Source organism: Oncorhynchus kisutch, linkage group LG28, assembly GCF_002021735.2.
Source record: "Oncorhynchus kisutch isolate 150728-3 linkage group LG28, Okis_V2, whole genome shotgun sequence".
In the NCBI taxonomy this organism is placed as follows: Eukaryota; Metazoa; Chordata; class Actinopteri; order Salmoniformes; family Salmonidae; genus Oncorhynchus; species Oncorhynchus kisutch.
This window is the reverse complement of record NC_034201.2, coordinates 38689687-38713706: the sequence shown is the minus strand read 5'-3', so window position 1 is coordinate 38713706 and position 24020 is coordinate 38689687. Positions and strand designations below refer to the sequence as shown.

General features: G+C 41.0%; 2 protein-coding genes across 2 annotated transcripts in view; both read left to right on the top strand.

Moving 5' to 3' along the window:
- The first annotated feature begins 6839 nt into the window (after positions 1–6839).
- Positions 6840–12798, top strand: LOC109873226 (solute carrier family 22 member 4). Its single transcript, XM_020464842.2, has 10 exons — positions 6840–7412; positions 7960–8063; positions 8146–8300; positions 8386–8557; positions 8737–8863; positions 9430–9530; positions 11577–11791; positions 11883–12065; positions 12251–12386; positions 12479–12798. The coding sequence occupies exons 1-10, from the start codon at positions 7020–7022 to the stop codon at positions 12552–12554; spliced, it is 1662 nt and encodes a 553-aa protein (XP_020320431.1). The 5' UTR covers positions 6840–7019; the 3' UTR covers positions 12555–12798.
- A 10892-nt stretch (positions 12799–23690) lies between these two features.
- Positions 23691–24020, top strand: part of acsl6 (acyl-CoA synthetase long chain family member 6) — a 91332-nt gene continuing 91002 nt past the window's right edge. Inside the window, exon 1 of the mRNA XM_031807712.1 lies at positions 23691–23804. The gene's annotated coding sequence lies outside the window, so the exon portion shown is untranslated. The remainder of the gene's footprint in view (positions 23805–24020) is intronic.

Here is a 24020-nt window from a genome sequence, read left to right as displayed (position 1 = left end):
AGTTCAAGTAACAGACACATCTCAACATCAACTGTTCAGAGGAGACAGAGTGAATTATTATATATATATATATATATATATTTCACCAATAAGAGGAAGAGACATGTGTGGGCCAAGAAACACAAGCAATGGACATTAGACGGGTGGAAATCTGTCCTTTGGTCTGATGAGTCCAAATTTGAGATTTTTGGTTCCAACCGCCGTGTCTTTGTGAGACGCAGAGTAGGTGAACGGATGATCTCTGCATGTGTGGTTCCCACTGTGAAGCATGGATGAGGAGGTGTGATGGTGTGAGGGTGCTATGCTGGTAACACTGTCTGTGATATATTTAGAAATCAAAGGCACACTTAACTGGCATGGCTACCACAGTATTCTGAAGCGATACGCCATCCCATCTGGTTTAAGCTTAGTAGGACTATCATTTGTTTTTTAACAGGACAATGACCCGACACACCCCCAGGCTGTGTAAGGGCTATTTGACCAAGAACGAGAGTGATGAAGTGCTGCATCAGATGACTTGGCCTCCACAATCATCTGACCTCAACCAAATTGAGATGGTTTGGGATGAGTTGGACTGCAGAGTGAAGGAAAAGCTGCCAACAAGTGCTCAGCCTATGTGGGAACTCCTTCAAGACTGTTGGAAAAGCATTCCAGTTGAAGCTGGTTGAGAGATGCCAAGAGTGTGCAAAGCTGTCATTAAGGTAAAGGGTGACTACTTTGAAGAATCAAAAATATAAAATATATTTTGATTTGTTTAACACTTTTTTGGTTACTACATGATTCCATATGTGTTATTTCATAGTTTTGATGATGTGTTTACTATTATTCTACAATGTAGAAAATAGTAAAAAATAAAGAAAAATTAGTGTCTGTCTCCAAACTTTTTGACTGGTACTGTATAGTGTCGATAAATGCGGGACATCTTCTCAGGGATACTGGAGAATGACAACAGCAGAGACTGTGAGGACACTGTCCAAGACTTTATGTCAGCTCAATGGAACTGCCCACAGATGTCTTGCATAATGTCACTTACTCCAAGGTCCATAGAATGGGTAAGGCCCGTCGGAATAGGACACAGGCTATTATTGCATGTTATGAAAATTTAAAGCAAAAGGAAATGGTGAAGAGCAGGGGCAGAGAACTCAGAGATACTGCTTTTGGAATCACTTCCCAATGGAGAAAAAATGAAAAGAGAAAAAAATGTTACATTATGAAAGAAAAGCGTTACCTGAACCAATGAGTCTCCTTGGTGGTGTATAAACGTTAAATCAACGGGCAACTGTATCAGGACTCTAGAGTAACTCCCTGGCTATTTTAATCCAACTGTATCAGGACTCTAGAGTAACTCCCTGGCTATTTTAATCCAACTGTATCAGGACTCTAGAGTAACTCCCTGGCTATTTTAACCCAACTGTATCAGGAATCTAGAGTAACTCCCTGGCTATTTTAACCCAACTGTATCAGGAATCTAGAGTAACTCCCTGGCTATTTTAACCCAACTGTATCAGGAATCTAGAGTAACTCCCTGGCTATTTTAACTCAACTGTATCAGGAATCTAGAGTAACTCCCTGGCTATTTTAATCCAACTATATCAGAAGAAAGTGCTTTGTTTCTGGCCATTTTGAGCCTGTAATCGAACCCACAAATGCTGATGCTCCAGATACTCAACTAGTCTAAAGAAGGCCAGTTTTATTGCTTCTTTAATCAGAACAACAGTTTTCAGCTGTGCTAACATAATTGCAAAAGGGTTTTCTAATGATCAATTAGCCTTTTAAAATGATAAACTTGGATTAGCTAACACAACGTGCCATTGGAATACAGGAGTGATGATTGCTGATAATGGGCCTCTGTACGCCTACAGTATGTAGATATTCCATTAAAAATCAGCCGTTTCCAGCTACAAAGGTCATTTACAACATTAACAATGTCTACACTGTATTTCTGATCAATTTGATGTTATTTTAATGGACAAAAGATTTGCTTTTCTTTCATAAACAAGGACATTTCTTAGTGACCCTAAACTTTTGAATGGTAGTGTACATCTGCCTCACCAGGCACCCATATTGGTTGGATGTGTGTAGAGATCTACTAGGTGTAAGGTGTCTTATCTGGATAACTTATGCACTGGGTTTGAAAAGACCACAAATAGTAACAGAGATGTATTTATCTTGGGTGATTTTAATATAAATTGGAAGGATCAGAAAAATTCAAACATAACAAAATTATTGAGATATGGCGAGAGCTGTGGTTTGAAACAAATGGTTAATGACACTACAAGATCATAAACTAAATTGTCTCACCGTTCAGACACGTGCATTGATCTGATCTTCTGTAATATACCATTGCAATGCTTAAAGGCCAGATCAACGCCAGTGGGCTGGACAGAACATAATATTGTGACCATAACCATGAACACCAAGGTTCCAAAGAAACCCCCAAGGATTGTGGTCAAGAGAAATTTTACTGAATTTGACCATGAGCAATTTCTAAATGTTTTGGCTGCTGTACCCTGGGAGCTGATTTATCTAGAGGATGATTTAAATCACGCTACAGAATGTTTTATTGATGTTCTCACTGAGGTAATGGACCATCATGCCCCAGTAAGAAAGACAACAGTTGGGGCTTGTCCATCTCCATGGATTGATGATGAACTGGGTGAGGCATTTTCTCAAAGACATATGGCAAAATCTAAACTAGAAAATGATGAACAGAATTATCACTACGTAATTATGTAGTTAAATTAAATCATAAGAATCTTTTTTTTTTTGACAAATGTGTTTATTGATTGTAAAAATGATTACTTGGTACTTGGCAAATCTATCTCATTATGCCCCTCTAGTGTGGAGGTTGACAGGAGAATAATAACAAAACCAGCTGATATTGCCAATCATTTTGCATATTCTTTTAGAAAACTAATTTACTGAGAGATCATGTAAACTCCCAGTCTTCCAAACACGCTATTGTCCATTGGATTGATTATCATATTATGAGCAAAAAATGACTAATTTAGTCTGCCATTGGTGTTAGCAGAGGGGGTGTTAAATCTATTGAAGGCATTACATGTACGGTTCCCCTCTTTCCACTGGGATTCTCTGCCTCTAACCCTATTACAGGGGCTGAGTCACTGGCTTACTGGGGCTCTCTCATACCGTCTCTGGAGGGGGTGCGTCACCTGAGTGGGTTGATTTACTGTTGTGGTCATCCTGTCTGGGTTGGCGCCCCCCCTTGGGTTGTGCCATGGCGGAGATCTTTGTGGGCTATACTCGGCCTTGTCTCAGGATGGTAAGTTGGTGGTTGAAGATATCCCTCTAGTGGTGTTTGGGCTGTGCTTTGGCAGAGTGGGTGGGGTTATATCCTTCCTGTTTGGCCCTGTCCGGGGGTGTCCTCGGATGGGGCCACAGTGTCTCCTGACCCCTCCTGTCTCAGCCGCCAGTATTTATGCTGCAGTAGTTTATGTTTTTATTATTTTTATTTTTTTTACCTTTATTTAACCAGGCAAGTCAGTTAAGAACACATTCTTATTTTCAATGACGGCCTGGGAACAGTGGGTTAACTGCCTGTTCAGGGGCAGAACGACAGATTTGTACCTTGTCAGCTCGTGGGTTTGAACTCGCAACCTTCCGGTTACTAGTCCAACGCTCTAACCACTAGGCTATGCTGCCGCCCCAGCGGGGGGCTAGGGTCAGTTTGTTATATCTGGAGTACCTCTCCTGTCCTATTCGGTGTCCTGTGTGAATCTAAGTGTGCGTTCTCTAATTCTCTCTTTCTCTCTCTCGGAGGACCTGAGCCCTAGGACCATGCCCCAGGACTACCTGACATGATGACTCCTTGCTGTCCCCAGTCCACCTGGCCGTGCTGCTGCTCCAGTTTCAACTGTTCTGCCTTATTATTATTTGACCATGCTGGTCATTTATGAACATTTGAACATCTTGGCCATGCTCTGTTATAATCTCCACCCGGCACAGCCAGAAGAGGACTGGCCACCCCACATATGCTCTCTCTAATTCTCTCTTTCTTTCTCTCTCTCGGAGGACCTGAGCCCTAGGACCATGCCCCAGGACTACCTGACATGATGACTCCTTGCTGTCCCCAGTCCACCTGACGTGCTGCTGCTCCAGTTTCAACTGTTCTGCCTTATTATTATACGACCATGCTGGTCATTTATGAACATTTGAACATCTTGGCCATGTTCTGTTATAATCTCCACCATGCTGCTCCCCAGATTGCATCTCCACTGAAATACATATTTAATTGGTCACTGGAAAAGAACCATAGGATAAATAAAGGGAGTGTATACGCAGACAATGAAAGCTCTTACAATATTCACTGATTACATTTCTCTAAAACAGGCTATAGGCTACATGTGCACCACCAAGTCAGAACAGTAGGCTAAATTATGAGGGGAAAAGAGACCAAATTTTTAGGGTGAGGCTTTATTACTTTAGTATTACTTTCTTAGCTACAGTATACATATCTCCCTGGCATATTATGTCATTTATGCAGCAGCATAGAATACATTTTTGCACTCACCTTGTTGAGCTGTGCTCACTTGAACTGGAAGGTGGCACGGCGGTCCTTTGTGGGCAAATTTGGACATTCTCTGGATTTATGGTGCTTTCAAGACAGCTGGGAACTCTGAAAAAGGTGGAATCATGACATTAGTGTTCTTCAGGTTGAAGCTCTAGAAAGAAGCCTGAGTTCCCGACTTGGAACTCCGAGTTGGATGACAGTTTAAAACGTATTTTCCCAGTCGGATTTAGTTTTTTTCAGAGTTTCTAGTTGTCAAATCAAATCAAACTTTGTATGTCACATACACATGGTTAACAGATGTTAATGTGAGTGTAGCGAAATGATTGTGCTTCTAGTTCCGACAGTGCAGTAATATCTAACAAGTAACCTAACAATTCCCCAACAACTACCTAATACACACAAATCGAAAGGGGTGAATGAGAATATGTACATGTAAGTATATGGATGAGCGATGGCCGAGCGGCATAGGCATGGTGCAATAGATAGTATAAAATATGGTATATAGATGTGATATGAGTAAGGTAAGATATGTAAACATTATTAAAGTGGCATTATTTAGAGTGGCATTGTATAAAGTGACTAGTGATCCATTTATTAAAGTGGCCAGTGATTGGGTCTCAATGTAGGCAGCAGCCTCTCTGAGTTAGTGATTGCTGTTTAGCAGTCAGATAGAAACTGTTTTCTGTTTTCTACTTTCAGATAGAAACAGTTTTTCAGTCTCTCGGTCCCAGCTTTGATGCACCTGTACTGACTTCGCCTTCTGGATGGTAGCGGGGTGAACAGGCAGTGGCTCGGGTGGTTGATGTCCTTGATGATATTTTTGGCCTTCCTGTGACATCGACTGCTGTAGGTGTCATGGAGGGAAGGGAATTTGCTCCCGGTAATGCGTTGTGCAGACTGCACCACCCTCTGGAGAGCCTTGTGGTTGAGGGCGGTGCAGTTTCCGTACCAGGCTGTGATACAGCCCGACAGGATGCTCTCGATTCTGAAACTGTAAAAGTTTGTCAGGGTTTTGGGTGACAAGCCAAATTTCTTTAGCCTCCTGAGGTTGAAGAGGAGCTGTTGCACCTTCTTCACCACACTGTTTGTATGGGTGGACCAATTCAGTTTGTCTGTGATGTGTATGCCGAGGAACTTTAAACTTTACACCTTCTCCACTACTGTCCCTTTGATGTGGATAGGGGGGAGCTTTTCCCTGAAGTCCATGACCATATCCTTTGTTTTGTTGTCACTCCAAAAGGTCTCAGTTACATTACAAATGGTCCTTTTGTTAGATACATTTCTTCCTTATACCCATAAAAACCCAGTTTAGCTGGTGGCTTCAGTCAATAATCCACTCGGTTTCACTCCGTCAAAATGCATACAAAATTAATCCCAAACATTACCAATAAATGTATCCAAACAAGTTAATCAACGTTTATAATCAATCCTTGGGTACCCTAATTTCGCAAATAAACAATAACATTTAAGACGGAGAGTTGTTGTCTTTACCGGAGATAAACAAAAAGAACGCGCTCTCTCGGCCATGCGCTTACAGCCAAAATGGGAGCCACTTAGAAAAACTACAACTTCTCCCTCATTTTGTTCCAAACAAACAGCCTGAAACTCTTTCTAAAGACTGTTAGGCTTCTAGTGGAAGCCCTAGGAACTGCAATCGGGGACGATTTCGCCCTATTATAAAAGTGCCAGGCATTGAAATCAGTGGTATGCTGAATTCTTTTTATTTTTATGGTTTGTCCTCAGGGTTTCGCCTGCCATTTCAGTTCTGTTATACTCACAGACATTATTTTAACAGTTTTAGAAATTAAAGTGTTTTCTATCCAAATCTACCAACTATATGCATATTTTAGCTTCTGGACCTGAGTAGCAGGCAGTTTACTTTGGGCATACTTTTCATCCGGACATCAGAATACCGCCCCCTATCCCTAAGAAGTTTTAAGAGGTTGCTGTTAAACAGGCTGCTTATAATGCATAAGTGACTCTTTGGCTCAATCTGATCCTAATGCACACTCACTTGTCTGTTGCTTTTACAGAGCAAACTCTGACATGTGTCTCAGCCAATCATTAACTAGGTCTGGGAAGGTGTGTGAGATAAGGCTGCAGTTAGAGTGTCGTTGAGGTGGGCCCCTCTGGCCCCCTTCCCAGACTTTTCATCCCTCTTCAACTGTTGTCCTTACATAAAGGTTGAATTCCACCACCAGTGGACAGCGACATCCTATAATAAATTAACCCTCACTTTTAATGACCGTCCAATACATTACCAATACTGAGTGGGGCAATTCAAGGTGCAATGATATGTTATCTACCTGCTTTCAAGAGGGGTTGGTGCATGAAAGGAGAGAGCTCTGCTGTTTGTTGACGGTGTCAGATGGTGATAGATGATATCCGACAACACTAAAACAATGTCTGGAGCAGCTATAACATGCAGGCAGTTTTCTGCAAGTGAATAAGTGACTGGACTCAAAGGTCAACTGAACACAGCAGCAACATGAGAGATTACGATGGAATCACAGCTTTCTTGGGAACATGGGGACCCTTTCAGCGGACAATCTTCTTGGCATTGGCCATCAGTATCCTGCCCAATGGGTTTACTGGTATTTATATAGTGTTTGTAGGTGATACACCGCCACATGAATGCTATGTTCCTGAGGAGTATAATATCAGTGAGATGTGGAGAAATGTGACCATCCCAATGGAGACAATAAATGGTGCATCGCAGCATAGCTCTTGCTCAAGGCTCAAAGTGGAGACAGTTAGAAACTACTCTATCCTAAATATCATTCCAAATGTGGATGTCAACGTGAGTGAAATTGAGCTTGAAAGTTGCTTGGACGGTTGGAAATACAGCAAAGACGTCTACCTGTCAACATTCGTCACCGAGGTGAGAAATGTATTGCAAATCAATGCAAACATTATTAGCTATTCCCAAAGACCAAAACAATTCTTTGTGATAAAAAGAGTATGAAAAACAAATACGTGAATGATGAACTTTAATACATGCTTACACAAACACTTTGGATTGCACTGTTGGGTTACCCAAACCCTTACAACAACAAATTGCAGTTACAGGACAGTACATTGCAGTTACAGTACAGTACATTGCAGTTATGTTGTAGTTGTACTGCAATTACTGCATCCAGAAACAAACCTCTGTTTTACTTTGCTGTCTAGTGTCGTAATTTAACAATTCACCTGAGTTTATTTTGCAGTTATAGTGCAATTACTGCCGTTTAAAATAGCACTGTAACTGCACTGTAACTGCACTGTAACTGCACTGTAACTGCACTGTAACTGCACTGTAACTGCACTGTAACTGCACTGTAACTGCACTGTAACTGCACTGTAACTGCACTGTAACTGCAGTTTCACTTTTTGTAAAAGGAGAGAAAGGGCATTTCTGTCATTTAGGAAATATGTGTATTTTGCAGTGGGATGTGGTGTGTGATAATGCATACAAAGTTCCCTTGACCACTTCAATTCACTACTTTGGTGCGCTGGTGGGAACGTTCATCTCTGGCCAGCTGTCTGACAGGTCTGTAATGTATACTGTGTACGTCAGTCCTGATAGAGAATCATCTCAGACAATGTGACCTTACATCATTTTTCATCAACAGGTTTGGAAGAAAGCCAGCACTCTTTACTATGATGATAATCCAGAGTGTGGCCACTTTCGCACAAATATTCTCCCCAAACTGGCAGGCATTCACTATTTTTTTCTTCTTTGCTGGTGCTGGATCAGTCTCAAACTACATCATAGCGTATGTTCTTGGTAGGTTCAAAAAAAGCATAACTTGTATCTACAGTATTTCTTGCACATTTGGTAAATTTACTGAACTTGCATATCTGGTCTTCAGGGACAGAAATACTGAGCCCTGGAGCTCGTGTGGTATTCTCCGCTCTTGGAGTGTTCCTGAGCTCTGCCATTGGCTACATGTTCATGCCGGCTGTGGCATACTTCATCCGTGATTGGAGGTGGTTGCTGGTTCCCATGACAGGCTCTGGAATAATATACTTCCCACTATGGTGGTAAGCATAATGAATCCCCACAGGAATGTGTTTGCCGCAAAACCTTCCACTAATGGTAATGCTCTGTGTACTCTTCTTTTAGCGATGGTACTTCTTATCTCTGTCAAATACAAACATTAGCCCGATTTAACATAGGGCCTCAGTAACGTTTATATAACTGTGCATATGTATTGGTATAGGTTCATCCCAGAGTCTCCCAGATGGCTGCTCTCTCAGGGAAGAGTGGAGGAGGCTGAGGCCATACTGAGAGATGCTGCCAGGAGGAACAGAGTCACAGCACCAGAGGTCATCTTCACTCCCGCAGAGGTGAGCAAGCTTACTTAGCTACAGTTAGCTTGCATCATTTAATAAAATAAACCTTCCCAGGGATATGGAGTAACAAAAAAACATATATAGAGGAATTACAAAAAAGTGCCTTTGTCTTTGATTCCCATGTAAAAATGTTAATATCTTTTTAGGCACCTATCCAGTTGAAGTCAAAGTCCTGTTGACAGTTCTATTTTTCTCAGTATGGCTGGTGCTGCAATACATGAACTGAATGAAGTTGATTAATAACCATTGTTAAATCATTTGAGAGACTAATGCATCCCTTCCTGTTTTATGGTGTAATCCAGGTCATTCATCAGACAACTTGACCACTCACTCTGACCTGACTCTAGTTTAGGTTTCTGAAGTGTTATTGTTTAACCAATGCAGTGTAGAACTGCAGAATAATGAAAGTGAGACGGTGGACTCTGTGCTTACGGCGATGAAGGAGAGACACAGGGAATAAAATACAGGGGCAATCTACTCTTAGCAATTTCATCCATTATGCATTTTGCTCTTCTGAATGGTGTATCTGAATGATGATCCTAATGATGACTTATCTCCAGGTAGAAGATGCTCTGGCCATGAAGGACAAGAAACACAACATTCTGGATGTCATGAGGAGCAGCAATATGCTTTCAATTATAATTCTGTGTTCCCTTCTGTGGTAAATCTTAGCATCTGTTAACACAAATCCTACACAATCTTAAAGGAAAACTCCCCCACCCAAAAACTTTTTTTTGGTATTTGTTTCATTAGTCCATTGTTGACAAAGTCCCAAAATATTTGTCTTGTCAGCAATCAAGTTTTCATGATATGTAACTTTCAAAATACAGAAATCCTCACATGATGCAATTTGCATCATATGACACAAAATGCAGCATCATATTATGCAAAATGCAAAGTACGGGATGACTTCTTTATTTTGAAAGTTACATATCTTGGAAACTTGATTGCTGACAAGACAAATATTTTGGGCCTTTGTCAACAATGGACTAATGAAACAAATACCCAAAATGTTTTGAGTGGAATTGTCATTTAATGACTGAATATTACTTTGAATTTTACTTTGTTTGTGGCTGTTCATCTACAGTTGAAGTTGGAAGTTTACATACACCTTAGCCAAATACATTTAAACTCAGTTTTTCACTATTCCTGACATTTAACCCTAGTAAAAATTCCCTGTTTAGGTCAGCACTTTACTTTAAGAATGTGAAATGTCAGAATAATAGTAGAGAGAATTATTTCTTTCAGCTTTTATTTCTTTCATCACATTCCCAGTGGGCTAGAAGTTTACATACACTCAATTAGTATTTGGTAGCATTGCCTTTTAAATTGTTTAACTTGGGTCAAACGTTTCGAGTAGCCTTCCACAAGCTTCCCACAATGAATTGGGTGAATTTTGTCCCATTCCTCCTGACAGAGCTGGTGTAACTGAGTCAGGTTTGTAGGCCTCCTTGCTCGCACACGATTTTTCAGTTATGCCCACACATTTTCTATGGGATTGAGGTCAGGACTTTGTGATGGTCACTCCAATACTTTGACTTTGTTGTCCTTAAGCCATTTCGACACAACTTTGGAAGTATGCTTGGGGTCATTGTTCATTTGGAAGACCCATTTGCGACCAAGCTTTAACTTCCTGACTGATGTCTTGAGATGTTGCTTCAATATATACACATAATTTTCTTCCCTCATGATGCCATCTATTTTATGAAGTGCACCAGTCCCTCCTGCAGCAAAGCACCCTCACAACATGAGGCTGCCACCCCCGTGCTTCATGGGTGGGATGGTGTTCTTCGGCTTGCAAGCCTCCACCTTTTTCCAAACATAACCATGGTCATTATGGCCAAACAGTTCTATTTTTGTTTCATTAGACCAGAGGACATTTCTCCAAAAAGTGTGATCTTTGTCCCCATGTGCAGTGGCAACCCATAGTCTGGCTTTTTTATGCCGGTTTTGGAGCAATGACTTCTTCCTTGCTGAGTGGCCTTTCAGGTTACATCGATATAGGACTCGTTTTACTGTGGATATAGATACTTTTGTACCTGTTTCCCCCAGCATCTTCACAAGGTCCTTGTTCTGGGATTGATTTGCACTTTTCACACCAAAGTATGTTCATCTCTAGGAGACGCATCTCTTTCCTGAGTGGTATGAAGGCTGCGTGGTCCCATGGTGTTTATACTTGCATACTATTGTTTGTACAGATGAACGTGGTACCTTCAGGCGTTTGGAAATTTCTCCCAAGGATGAACCAGACTTGTGGAGGTCTTTGCTGATTTATTTAGATTTTCCCATGTCAAGCAAAGAGGCACTGTGTTTGAAGGTAGGCCTTGAAATACTTCCACAGGTACACCTCCAATGGACTATGTCAATTAGCCTATCAGAAGCTTCAAAAGCCATGACATCATTTTCGTAAATTTTCCAAGCTGTTTAAAGGCACAGTCAACTTAACGTATGTAAACTTCTGACCCACTGGAATTGTGATACAGTGAATTATAAGTGAAATAATCTGTCTGTAAATAATTGTTGTAAAAATGACTTGTGTCATGCACAAAGTAGATGTCCTAACCGACTTGCCAAAACTATAGTTTGTTAATAAGAAATTTGTGGAGTGGTTGAAATACGAGTTTTAATGACTCCAACCTATGTTTATGTAAACTTCCGACTTCAACTGTAATTCATTCAACTTTGTATATTTGATTTCCCTCTGCAGGATTATTATCACATGTGGCTACTTCGCCCTGATTTTGAACACCTCCAACCTCAGTGGAAATCCGTATATCAACTGCTTCCTGTCTGGAGCTGCAGAAGTGCCAGCCTATTTCATTGCCCTGTTGCTGCTCAGATACTGTCCCAGACAGTTTTGCCAGTCCTCCACTCTCTTCCTAGGGGGAGCTGTTATTCTCTTCATTAACATGGTCCCAACAGGTAAAATTCATTGACCGTCTCAGAGGGAGACCTCATTTACAGATCTTTATAAACATCACCTAATTTACACCCGATTGTCTCTCTGTTTCAGACCTCCCAGGAGTGGCTATCTTCCTGGAGATGGTGGGGAAGTTTGGCATCACGGCAGCATTCTGTGTAGTGTACGCAGTCACGTCGGAGCTCTTCCCCACTGTGGTGAGAAACATGGCCATGGGGACGTGCTCCATGGCAGCACGCATCGGAACCATCATCTCACCCTTCATCATCTACCTCGGTAAGACCAATCAATCAGTTAATTCATCAATCATCAATGTCAATATTGGACTGTTAAAGTATATATATCCAATCTTGTAAGACCTGGATCACTACCCATTTCTTTGTTCAGTAGAGATTAACTTGGTTTTCTGATGTTCAGACCTCTCCCTTGATATTGAAAATGTCTGTTTTATTTATTTGCAGGAAATTACTACAAGTATCTACCATACATATTGATTGGTAGCCTTGCAATACTTGGGGGTCTGGTCTGCTTCATTTTACCTGAGAGTTACGGCAAGGTTTTGCCAGAGACCATCTTACAGATGCAGCATATCAAAGGGTGAGTTTGACTGTCCGTCCGTCTCTACATACATTCCTCCATCCATCTTGATGAAGAATTGTTTCAAACATGTGTTTTCATCTTTTCTACAGGTGTCGATGCAACACAGACCAAGACACAGAAAACGTACATAGCAAATCAGAGTATAGGAAGGAATCTAAATTGTAAATCTTGTACTTCTAAGCTAACATATGGAATTGTTTGTACATGGCCATACCATGGATCATTTAACTATTTGATTTTGAATTTTAGGACCCATTTAGGTATGAAAGAATATACTGTATATAAAAAAGTTAGTTGATAAAATATTGAAATTTAGCCTTAACTACTCTAACCCATAGAAACACATTGAATAACACATTCATAAATGGCAAAAAAGACAGTCAAAAAATAAAAAATAAGGAATAAGGTTTTGAAGTGTCTGTCCTAAATCTAGGAGATATAAGAAAGTTCAGGAAATATATATATTTTTTACAAATACTTCCATTCATTTGTATGGGTTACCTTAAGACTAGTCCCGTGACACTTATGGGGGTCGTAAAGCAAAACGGAGAACACCATCATGTTCATGAGATTCCCCTTGCCACAGTCCTACAGTATAAGCTTGTAGCCCAAATGGATCATACGCTGCAGACAGAAGTTGGCACATCAGCATTACCAAATTCAGATGAGTCATGTGGAGCTTGTGGGGGTCACAGAGAAAGATGGAGAACCATTGTGTTTGTGAGACGTTTTCGTGAGAAGACCGATTTTCAGGATGTATCAAGGTCTGACAAACACTGCTGTAGCTCGGCCACCTTCCTCTGCAGATGCGGAAGGACAACATAGCCTGATGTTGTGGATTGAGAAACAACCCAATGCAAAATACATACAGTATCTCTAGCATACACTGACAGATTTTGATGGGGATTATTATGTAACTTCGATTGATGCACAGGTGCGTCAAAAGAATGTTAAGGATTTTTATATGAATGTACTGTACACCTAAACATCATACAACCAGCAGGCAAAACGAATGGTGAAGTTACAAAACTTATCACAGCATTTGGACATTAATCGTGAAGAGGTTAAAAGATAAAGACAAGTTCCTCTTGAATTAATGTGGATGCCTGGCTAAGACAAGATAACTACATAACTCTTGAGTTATGCATGAAGAGTCCCATAACCTTGTAGCACTATTGTTAGAGAGGGGTAAAGATAAAGATTTTGTTCGGGCGCCAGGCAGGTATTAACCCTGCCGAAAGGAAAAGAGTTGGATAGATAGAGTAGCACAACCACAGACACACACATCAGCAGAAGAGACTGCCTTGAGTGTAGCTTGTTTGCCAGATAGCCAGTGGAGAGAAAAGATAAGACACACCATATGAAACACACATCACAGCACAGGGGTAACCCAACCAATAATACCTCATACAATAATAATGGCAGAGAAATTTAACGGCAACTTCCTAGAAACAATTTACAAGAAAGAACTCAGTTGTCAACATTAGAGGATTTGCAATAATATGTATTACCTCCCAGTGGAGGAGTGCAGAGGGTTTGAATGGGGGGGGGGGTTCATAGACGAAACCAAGGCCTAAAATGTCCAAAATCTTCTCGGCCACATATCAATAGTACCACACCGCATCAATACAGTTCAAATAACAATACACAATAAACTCGCAGGCAACCTTCCTTTAACTAACATGTCGACCCAAATACGTCTGACAGGGCAATAATAATCCAGCGACACTGAACATCAAAGGGAAGCACATTGGGGAAAAAACTAAGTCTGCTGCAGTGAAAAGCACAATAGAGGGAAGAGAGAGAGAGTGGGTTGTTGACTTCAGGCTTGCGGTTTGTATGTCAAAGCTTCGCAACAATGTTGCTACTAATCAATGCGATCAATAACCGGTGCAGTCGCAAAATATAACAACCACGACGTAGAGCGGTAACACCGGCGATCGAGTTAAAGACTTTACAAACTAACCACTCTGATAAAATCAACAAGACTTTCTGACTGCTGATGCGCTCTTAAACGTGCAGCGCACGGTGAAGGCTGCGTGCAGGATTTCGCCCCAACCTCTCTAGCCTCATCATTGGCTGCTGCTCCAGTTGTGTGCAATTGCCAAGCAACTGAAAGACAGTGTAAACGGGAGTAGCCGAGTTAGTGATTATTATAAGATGAAATCACATTGGGGACCCTTTCAGTGGACGATTTTCTTTGCATTGGCTTCCAGGATCCTTCCTAATGGGTTTGTGAGATTGCCGGCCGATGCTCTCTCACATTGATAAGACAGAAATTGTGATATTGTAATAAATAGATTATTTTAAAACTTGCAGACATATCAGCAGTCCCCTTCACACACGGAACATTTAAACAAACTGAAACGTTTCAGGCAGCAGGCCACGGGTGTGAGCAATATGCTAATTAACAAGAAAAGGACTGGAGATAAGCACAGGCAAAATCATAGAGGAAAATCTTGTTCAGTCTGCTTTCTACCAGATACTGGAGAGATGAATTCACCTTTCAGCAAGATAATAACTTAAAACACAAGGCAGAATCTACACTGGAGTTGCTTAGCAAGAAGACAGTGACTGTTCCTGAGTGGCCTGGTAACAGTTTAGACTTAAATCTGTTTGAAAATCTATTGCAATACCTGAAAATGGTTGCCTAATAGAGATTAACAACCAATTTGACAAAGCTAGAAGAATTTTGTAAAGAATAATGGGCAAATGTTGCAAAATGCAGTTGTGGAAAGCTCTTAGAGACGTACCCAGAAAGACTCAGAGTTGTAATCCCTGCCAAAGGTGATTCTAACAAGTATTGACTCAGAACGTTAAATACTTGTCTAATTAAGACATATTAGTGTTTTATTTTTCATGATTTTGTTTTACTAATGTTTGAATTCTTCTTCCACTTCAAATATTTTGTGATGATCTAAATCCATTTGAATCCCACTTTGTAACACAACATAAAGTGGAAAAAGTCCAGGGGTGTGGAAACTTTCTGAAGGCACTGTATGAAGGGGAAAAATCGAGATCTAATGAAGCTAACCATTCCAGCTTAGGCTTCATCAGTACTATGACGGTGGAATGGCCGTAACTATATATACAGAATATAGTACACAATCAAATCAATTACCGGTCAACATCTAAATATTGCTCCCAGCGTTGATCAAAGCTCAGAAAACGTATATTCTTGACCTTATAATCGTGCTTGCCTCTTTGCGAAGAAGTAGAATCATGAACAGCGGTTTGATCGTTATCTTCACCTGGGTAGGCTACTGAGTTCTCATAATAACTATGCTTTACAGAGAGAAGGCTACTGAGACAGACAGTGTTGAGGCTGAGGCAGGCTACAATGCATGCAGGAGGAAGCAGAGGAGACAGAGAGAGGAAGCAAGCAGAGAGAAGTTAGTACAGTGGTTCCCAAACTAGGGTTGTCACTAGTTACCACAGTCACAAAGTAATAATTATGCCTAAAACCTGCCTGTTTCTAAAATGTATCTTCTTACAATCTGATTTTAAACCTAACGCTAAACCTTAACCACACTGCAAACCTAATGCCTAACCTTAAAATAAGAACAAAGAGAAAATATTTGTGGCTGTGGTAACCAGTGACAACCCCAAACTTGGGGTCGGGCCCCATGTGGGGTCTCCTGAGAAAATCTGTACTAATCTTATCAAACAAGTGAGAAATAAATGTAACAAAAAAAACAACAACATACAGTACCAGTCAAAAGTTTGAACACACCTACTCATTCAAAAGTTCTTCTTTAATTTTTAAAACTATTTTCTACATTGTAAAATAATAGTGAAGACATCAAAACTACGAAATAACACATATGGAATCATGGAGTAACCAAAAAAGTGTTAAACATATAAAAATACATTTTATATTTGAGATTCTTCAAATTAACCACCCTTTTCCTTGATGGCAGCTTTGCAATTCTCTAAACCAACTTCACCTGAAATGTTTTCCCAACAGTCTTGAAGGAGTTCCCACATATGCTGAGCACTTGTTGGCAGCTTTTCCTTCACTCTGTGGTCCAACACATTGTTATGAATGTTATGAATAATGACTAAACAATATCTACATTTTAAATAGAACTATACCTAATTAAACTCTACTCTGTTTTATTATATCTGATTAATAATGTTAATTCATAAGGAAGGGATTGTGTAGCATGAAACAGGGGGTAATTTGACTTTAGCTGGCTAAACTGTGAAACAAATCAAAATATATTTTATATTTGAGATTCTTCAAAGTAGCCAACCTTTGCCTTGATGACAGCTTTGCACACTCTTGGCATTCTCTCAACCAGCTTCATGAGGTAGTCACCTGGAATGCATTTCAGTTGTTAACTGGTGTGCCTTGTTCATTTGTGGAATTTATTTCCTTCTTAATGTGTTTGAGACAATCAGTTGTGTTGTGACAAGGTGTCTGTGTGTGTGTTGGGGGGGGGGGGTGTATGATGAAACTGGCTCTCATGAGGACCGGCACAGAGGATAAGTACATTAGAGTTATCAGCCTCAGAAATTGCAGCCCAAATAAATGCTTCACAGAGTTCAAGTAACAGACACATCTCAACATCAACTGTTCAGGGGAGACTGTGTGAATCAGGCCTTCATGGTCAAATTGCTGCAAAGAAACCACTACTAAAGGACACCAATAAGAAGAAGATCCTTACTTGGGCCAAGAAACATGAGCAATGGACATTAGACCGGTGTAAATCTGTCCTTTGGTCTGATGAGTCCACATTTGAGATTTTCTTTGTGAGACACAGAGTAGGTAAACGGATGATCTCTGCATGTGTGGTTCCAAACATGAAGCATGCAGGAGGAGGTGTGATGGTGTGGGTGTGCTTCGCTGGTGACACAGTCAGTGATTTATTTAGCATTCAAGGCACACTTAACTAGCATGGCTACCACAGCATTCTGCAGCGATATGCCATCCCATCAGGTTTGCGCTTAGTGGGACTATCATTTGTTTTTCTACAGGACAATGACCCAACACACCTCCAGGCTGTGTAAGGGGTATTTGACCAAGAAAGAGAGTGATGGAGTGCTGTATCAGATGACCTGGCCTCCACAATCATCCGACCTCAACCCAATTGAGATGGTTTTGGATGAGTGTCACAGGAATTTCATAATTCCTATGTGTGTTCATTAATTAAATACACTCTGTCTGTTTTTAAGAATTTGTAAGATTCTTATTTGTATAAAATAGACAGGGACCAGTCTTATCAAAATTAGATAATAGTATTTATTCTCGGAACGCGCTGCCATGGAACCACAAACAACAGTTTATTTACAAAATATGACGTCATAGGATATAAAATGTCCTTCCTCCTATCGACCAGGACAAAGCAGGTTCAAAAGTTTATTCCAACCTCCTAGCGCACACACACTATATCAAGATTAACTTCTGGAGTCTTCACCTTCATCCATCACTATTTAGAAGACAGTTCCAGATAATGGAAAACCCAGGGAGGCACTCACTGCCTTATCTAAACATCCCAGAGCTAAGTTGGGTCGGTTCAACCATAGGTTAACGATCCTTTTTGCTTACTTAAAAACCCACAATCCATTCCTCCCCAACCCAGCTGGAATGGTGTTTATTATGTTTAATTAACCCCTGTTTCATGCTACACAATCCCTTCCTTATGAATTAACATTATTAATCAGTTATAATAAAACAGAGTAGAGGTAGTCACCTGGAATGCATTTCAGTCCCCCCCCCCAAATTTAAAATACTAAATAATGACAACAAATAAAAAGTTTGGTAGACTTGATTTGGAATGTAGCAGTTCAAGAGGAATAATTCCATATCTTCACTGTGTATCTGATCATTTCCACAAATAAGATAAATAATAAGCCCATTAGAGATTCTTATACCAAAAATGTATGGAATCATCAACCATGACTTTGAAAAGGTATTTGTATTTATTATGGATCCCCATTAGCTGCTGCAGCTACTCTTCCTGGGGTCCAACAAAATTAAGGCAATTTATACCATTTTAATAACATTACAATACATTCACAGATTTCACAACACACTGTGTGCCCTCAGGCACCTACTCCACCACTACCAAATAATCACAGTACTAAATCCATGTGTATGTTATCGTGTGTGTGTGCATGTGTCTGTGCCTGTGCCAATGTTTTTGTTGCTTCACAGTCTGTTCCATAAGTTTTTTTAAATCTGTTTTTAAAATCTAATTTTACTGCTTGTATCAGTTACTTGATGTGGAATAGAGTTCCATGTAGTCATGGCTCTATGTAGTACTGTGTGCCTCCCATAGTCTGTTCTGGACTTGGGGAAGAGACCTGTGAAGAGACCTCTTGTGGCATGTCTTGTGGGGTATGCATGGGTGTCCGAGCTGTGTGCCAGTAGTTTAGACAGACAGCTCGGTGCATTCAACATGTCAATACCTCATAAATAAAAGTAGTTATGAAGTCAATCTCTCCTCCATTTTGAGCCAGGAGAGATTGACATGCGTATTATTAATATTAGCTCTCTGTGTACTTCCGAAGGCCAGCCGTGCTGCCCTGTTCTGAGCTAATTGCAATTTTCCTAAGTTCTTTTTTGTGGCACGTGACCACACGATTGAACAGTAGTCAAGGTGCAACACAACAAGGGCCTGTAGGACCTGCCTTGTTGATAGTGTTGTTAAGAAGGCAGAGCATCGCTTTATTATAGACAGACTTCTCCCCATCTTAGCTACTACTGCATCAATATGCTTTGACCATGACAGTTTACAATCTAGAATTACTCCAAGCAGTTTAGTCATTTGAACCTGCTCAATTTCTACATTATTTATTACAATATTTAGTTGAGGTTTATGGTTTAGTGAGTGTTTTGTTCCAAATACAATGCTTTTAGTTTTTAGAAATATTTAGGGCTAACTTATTCCTTGCCACCGACTCTGAAACTAACTGCAGCTCTTCGTTGTGTTGCAGTCATTTCAGTAGCTGACGTGTATAGTGTTGAGTCATCCGCATACATCGACACTCTGGCTATACTCAAAGTAGCGGAATGACTTGAGCTTCCCTCCAGGCCTGAGGGCACAAGCTCTCTATGAGGCTTAAATTGAAGATAGACAACAATAATTATTTTCACCTCATCCACACTGACTTTACGGAATTCAAAAGTACAATTCTTGTCTTTCATAATTTGGTAACTTGGATGTGTAGTGTCAGAGTTTGTTGCTGGCATGTGATCCCTAAAATTGCTTATCTTGCCAATGAAAAAAATAATTAAAGTAGTTTGCAATATAAGTGGGCTTTGTGATGAATGAGCCATCTGATTCAATGAATGAAGGACACGAGTTGTTTTTTCCCCCCAAAATGTCATTTAAGGCCCCAAAGCTTTTAACTATCATTCTTTATATCATTTATCGTTGTTTCATAGTGGAGTTTATTTTTTATTTAGTTTAGTCACATAATTTCTTAATTTGCAGGTTTGGAAGAAGCCCAATGTTCTTTTCCATGATGATGTTACATCTTCGCCCAGGTATTCTCCCAAACTGGAGGCATTCAGCACCAGCTCTGTCTTTGTGGGCTTTGGTGGATTCTACAACTCTGTGGAGATTATGTGTTAGGTTTGTGACAAACTTTAATAAAAAACGACCATAAATTCCTAACTGTCCAACTTCCATGCAAATATTGGATGAATTTTGCACGCCCAATTTTTCAGTTTTTGATTTGTTAAAAAAGTTTGAAATATCCAATAAATGTTGTTCCACTTCATGATTGTGTCCCACTTGTTGATGATTCTTCACAAAAAAATACAGTTTTATATCTTTATGTTTGAAGCCTGAAATGTGGCAAAAGGTCGCAAAGTTCAAGGGGGCCGAATACTTTCGCAAGGCACTGTAAGTGGTTATCTTTATTGAATAGGTCTAGATAGGTCAGAAAATCTCACACATGCACTATAGCTACAAAGATTGACTGTTTATTGCCAAATAAAACAAACACAAAACAATATAGTGACAATAACAAACACAGCAAAATTGGGGTTGGAAGGGGTAAAATCCTAAGGTGGGCAGGGAATGTACATTGCTAACTTACATTGCTAACCTACAATAGGTTGAGGATGACCGTGAAAAGATGGACAAGAAATATAATTTCTTGGACATTCTACAGAGCTGCAGCATGGTCTCAGTCATACTTATTTGTTCTCTATTGTAGTAAGTCGTACTCTCCGTTGTATTAGTTTTATTCCTAGATATGTTTAAGATATCAGAGTCTTATCACTCAGTCCAGGCATTAAAGGTAGATTCAGCATTATGACATTTGCCACGAGCAGCACCGCAGATATTGAGATAAGCTCACAGTCACACAGAGGATCTACGCATGTGCACGAGTGTGCTTCACGCTGATACAGTGTTGTAGCTTCTGGGCGAAAACAGCAGATAATTTTAGCCTCATGCTTCAATGCTCTTAGTTGTTGAGGAAATAACAATATTTTGCTTACTTTGTGTGTGCAGTCTGCTTTTAACTACTATGAATTTAAGCTAGTCCTCTGTCCAACCCATGGTAAAGTTATAACATGCAACAACTAGTAAGCATATAGGACCAGTAGGTTTGCTAGGAGCAGTAAGTGTATTGGTTAATAATGAATTGTAGGTCTACAGTCCCTCTACACCAGAGTGTGTAGGAGCAAACCAGTTCAGAGTTCAATGTCATGGGTGGGTCAACTTTTAATTTGTCAACGACAAAAAACTGTCATAGACTAAATGAACTGCAATACACTTGTCTCAAATACAATAGCATAGCTAACAACACAGAACGACCGTGGACCCCACCCCCCTTTTGCCCTCAGAACAGCCTCAATTTGTCGGCATGGACTTTACAAGGTGCCGAACGCGTTTCACAGGGATGATGGCCCATGTTGACTCCATTGCTTCCCACAGTTGTGTCAAGTTGGCTGGATGTCCTTTGGGTGGTGGACCATTCTTGATACACATGGGAAACTGTTGAGCATGAAAAACTTAGCAGCGTTGCAGTTCTTGACACAAACTTGTGCGCCTGGCACCTACTACCATACCCTGTTCAAAGGCATTTACATTTTAAGCCTATTCACCCTCTGAATGGTACACATACACAATCCATGTCTCAAGGTTTAAAAATCCTTCTTTAACCTGTTTCCTCCCCTTCATCAAATCAAATGTTATTTGTCACATACACATGGTTAGCAGATGTTAATGCAAATGTAGCGAAATGCTTGTGCTTCTAGTTCCGACAATGCAGTAATAACCAACGAGTAATCTAACTAACAATTCCAAAACTACTACCTTATAGACACAAGTGTAAAGGGATAAAGTATATGTACATAAATATATATGAATGAGTGATGGTACAGAGCGGCATAGACAAGATGCAGATGTGGCTGGAGTTGAGTCAGTGTGTTGGCAGCAGCCACTCAATGTTAGTGGTGGCTGTTTAACAGTCTGATGGCCTTGAGATAGAAGCTGTTTTTCAGTCTCTCGGTCCCAGCTTTGATGCACCTGTACTGACCTCGCCTTCTGGATGATAGCGGGGTGAACAGGCAGTGGCTCGGGTGGTTGTTGTCCTTGATGATCTTTATGGCCTTCCTGTGGCATCGGGTGGTGTAGGTGTCCTGGAGGGCAGGTAGTTTGCCCCCGGTGATGCGTTGTGCAGACCTCACTACTCTCTGGAGAGCCTTACGGTTGTGGGCGGAGCAGTTGCCGTACCAGGCGGTGATACAGCCCGACAGGATGCTCTCCATTGTGCGTCTGTAGAAGTTTGTGAGTGCTTTTGGTGACAAGCCGAATTTCTTCAGCCTCCTGAGGTTGAAGAGGCGCTGCTGCACCTTCTTCACGATGTTGTCTGTGTGGGTGGACCAATTCAGTTTGTCTGTGATGTGTACGCCGAGGAACTTAAAACTTACTACCCTCTCCACTACTGTTCCATCGATGTGGATAGGGGGGTGTTCCCTCTGCTGTTTCCTGAAGTCCACAATCATCTCCTTAGTTGTTGATGTTGAGAGTGAGGTTATTTTCCTGACACCACACTCCGAGGGCCCTCACCTCCTCCCTGTAGGCCGTCTCGTTGTTGATGGTAATCAAGCCTACCACTGTTGTGTCGTCCGCAACTTGATGATTGAGTTGGAGGCGTGCATGGCCACGCAGTCGTGGGTGAACAGGGAGTCCTGGAGAGGGCTCAGAACGCACCCTTGTGGGGCCCCAGTGTTGAGGATCAGCGGGGTGGAGATGTTGTTACCTACCCTCACCACCTGGGGGCAGTCCAGGAAGTCCAGTACCCAGTTGCACAGGGCGGGGTCGAGACCCAGGGTCTCGAGCTTGATGACGAGTTTGGAGGGTACTATGGTGTTAAATGCTGAGCTGTAGTCGATGAACAGCATTCTCACATAGGTATTCCTCTTGTCCAGATGAGTTAGGGCAGTGTGCAGTGTGGTTGAGATTGCATCGTCTGTGGACCTATTTGGGCGGTAAGCAAATTGGAGTGGGTCTAGGGTGTCAGGTAGGGTGGAGGTGATATGGTCCTTGACTAGTCTCTCAAAGCACTTCATGATGACGGAAGTGAGTGCTACGGGGCGGTAGTCGTTTAGCTCAGTTACCTTAGCTTTCTTGGGAACAGGAACAATGGTGGCCCTCTTGAAGCATGTGGGAACAGCAGACTGGGATAGGGATTGATTGAATATGTCCGTAAACACCCAGCCAGCTGGTCTGCGCATGCTCTGAGGGCGCGGCTGGGGATGCTGTCTGGGCCTGCAGCCTTGCGAGGGTTAACACGTTTAAATGTTTTACTCACCTCGGCTGCAGTGAAGGAGAGTCCGCATGTTTTGGTTGCGGGCCGTGTCAGTGGCACTGTATTGTCCTCAAAGCGGGCAAAAAAGTTATTTAGTCTGCCTGGGAGCAAGACATCCTGGTCAGTGACTGGGCTGGTTTTCTTTTTGTAATCCGTGATTGACTGTAGACCCTGCCACATACCTCTTGTGTCTGAGCCGTTGAATTGCGATTCTACTTTGTCTCTATACTGACGCTTAGCTTGTTTGATTGCCTTGCGGAGGGAATAGCTACACTGTTTGTATTCGGTGTTTCATTTACACAGATTGAAGTGGATTTAACAAGTGACATCAATAATGGATCATAGCTTTCACCTGGATTCACCTGGTCAGTCTGTCATTAATGTTTTGTACACTCAGTGTATATTTGCAATATCATCAGTAATATGAGCTGATCAAATAACAATGTTTTCTACTTCCTTTTTATAGATGCGCATAGCTTCCATACCAGAGCCCTCCCCCCATTTGATCGCAACAAAAAGTGAAAGTAAAATTGACTGCCATTAAAACATTGTGCGAGACTGTTATCCTTGGGTCCCTCAAACTGAATTTATATTTAGGATATTTTACTATGGAATATGATCGTCTCACTGCATTTTAAGGTGAGTTTGTGGGATGTAGATATCAAGGGATAGGATAAGAATGATTTAGGTCTTAGTGGCTACCTTAGCAATGTTTTCATAGAAGATTAGTAGAAACATTGGTAAAAACGTGTATTTTTTGTGTTTCGGGTAAGAATATAATACTATAATACACTCAAAACTGTGTATTGATAATAAAGCAGTAATACATGTTCATGCTTTGTTATAATCTGTTAG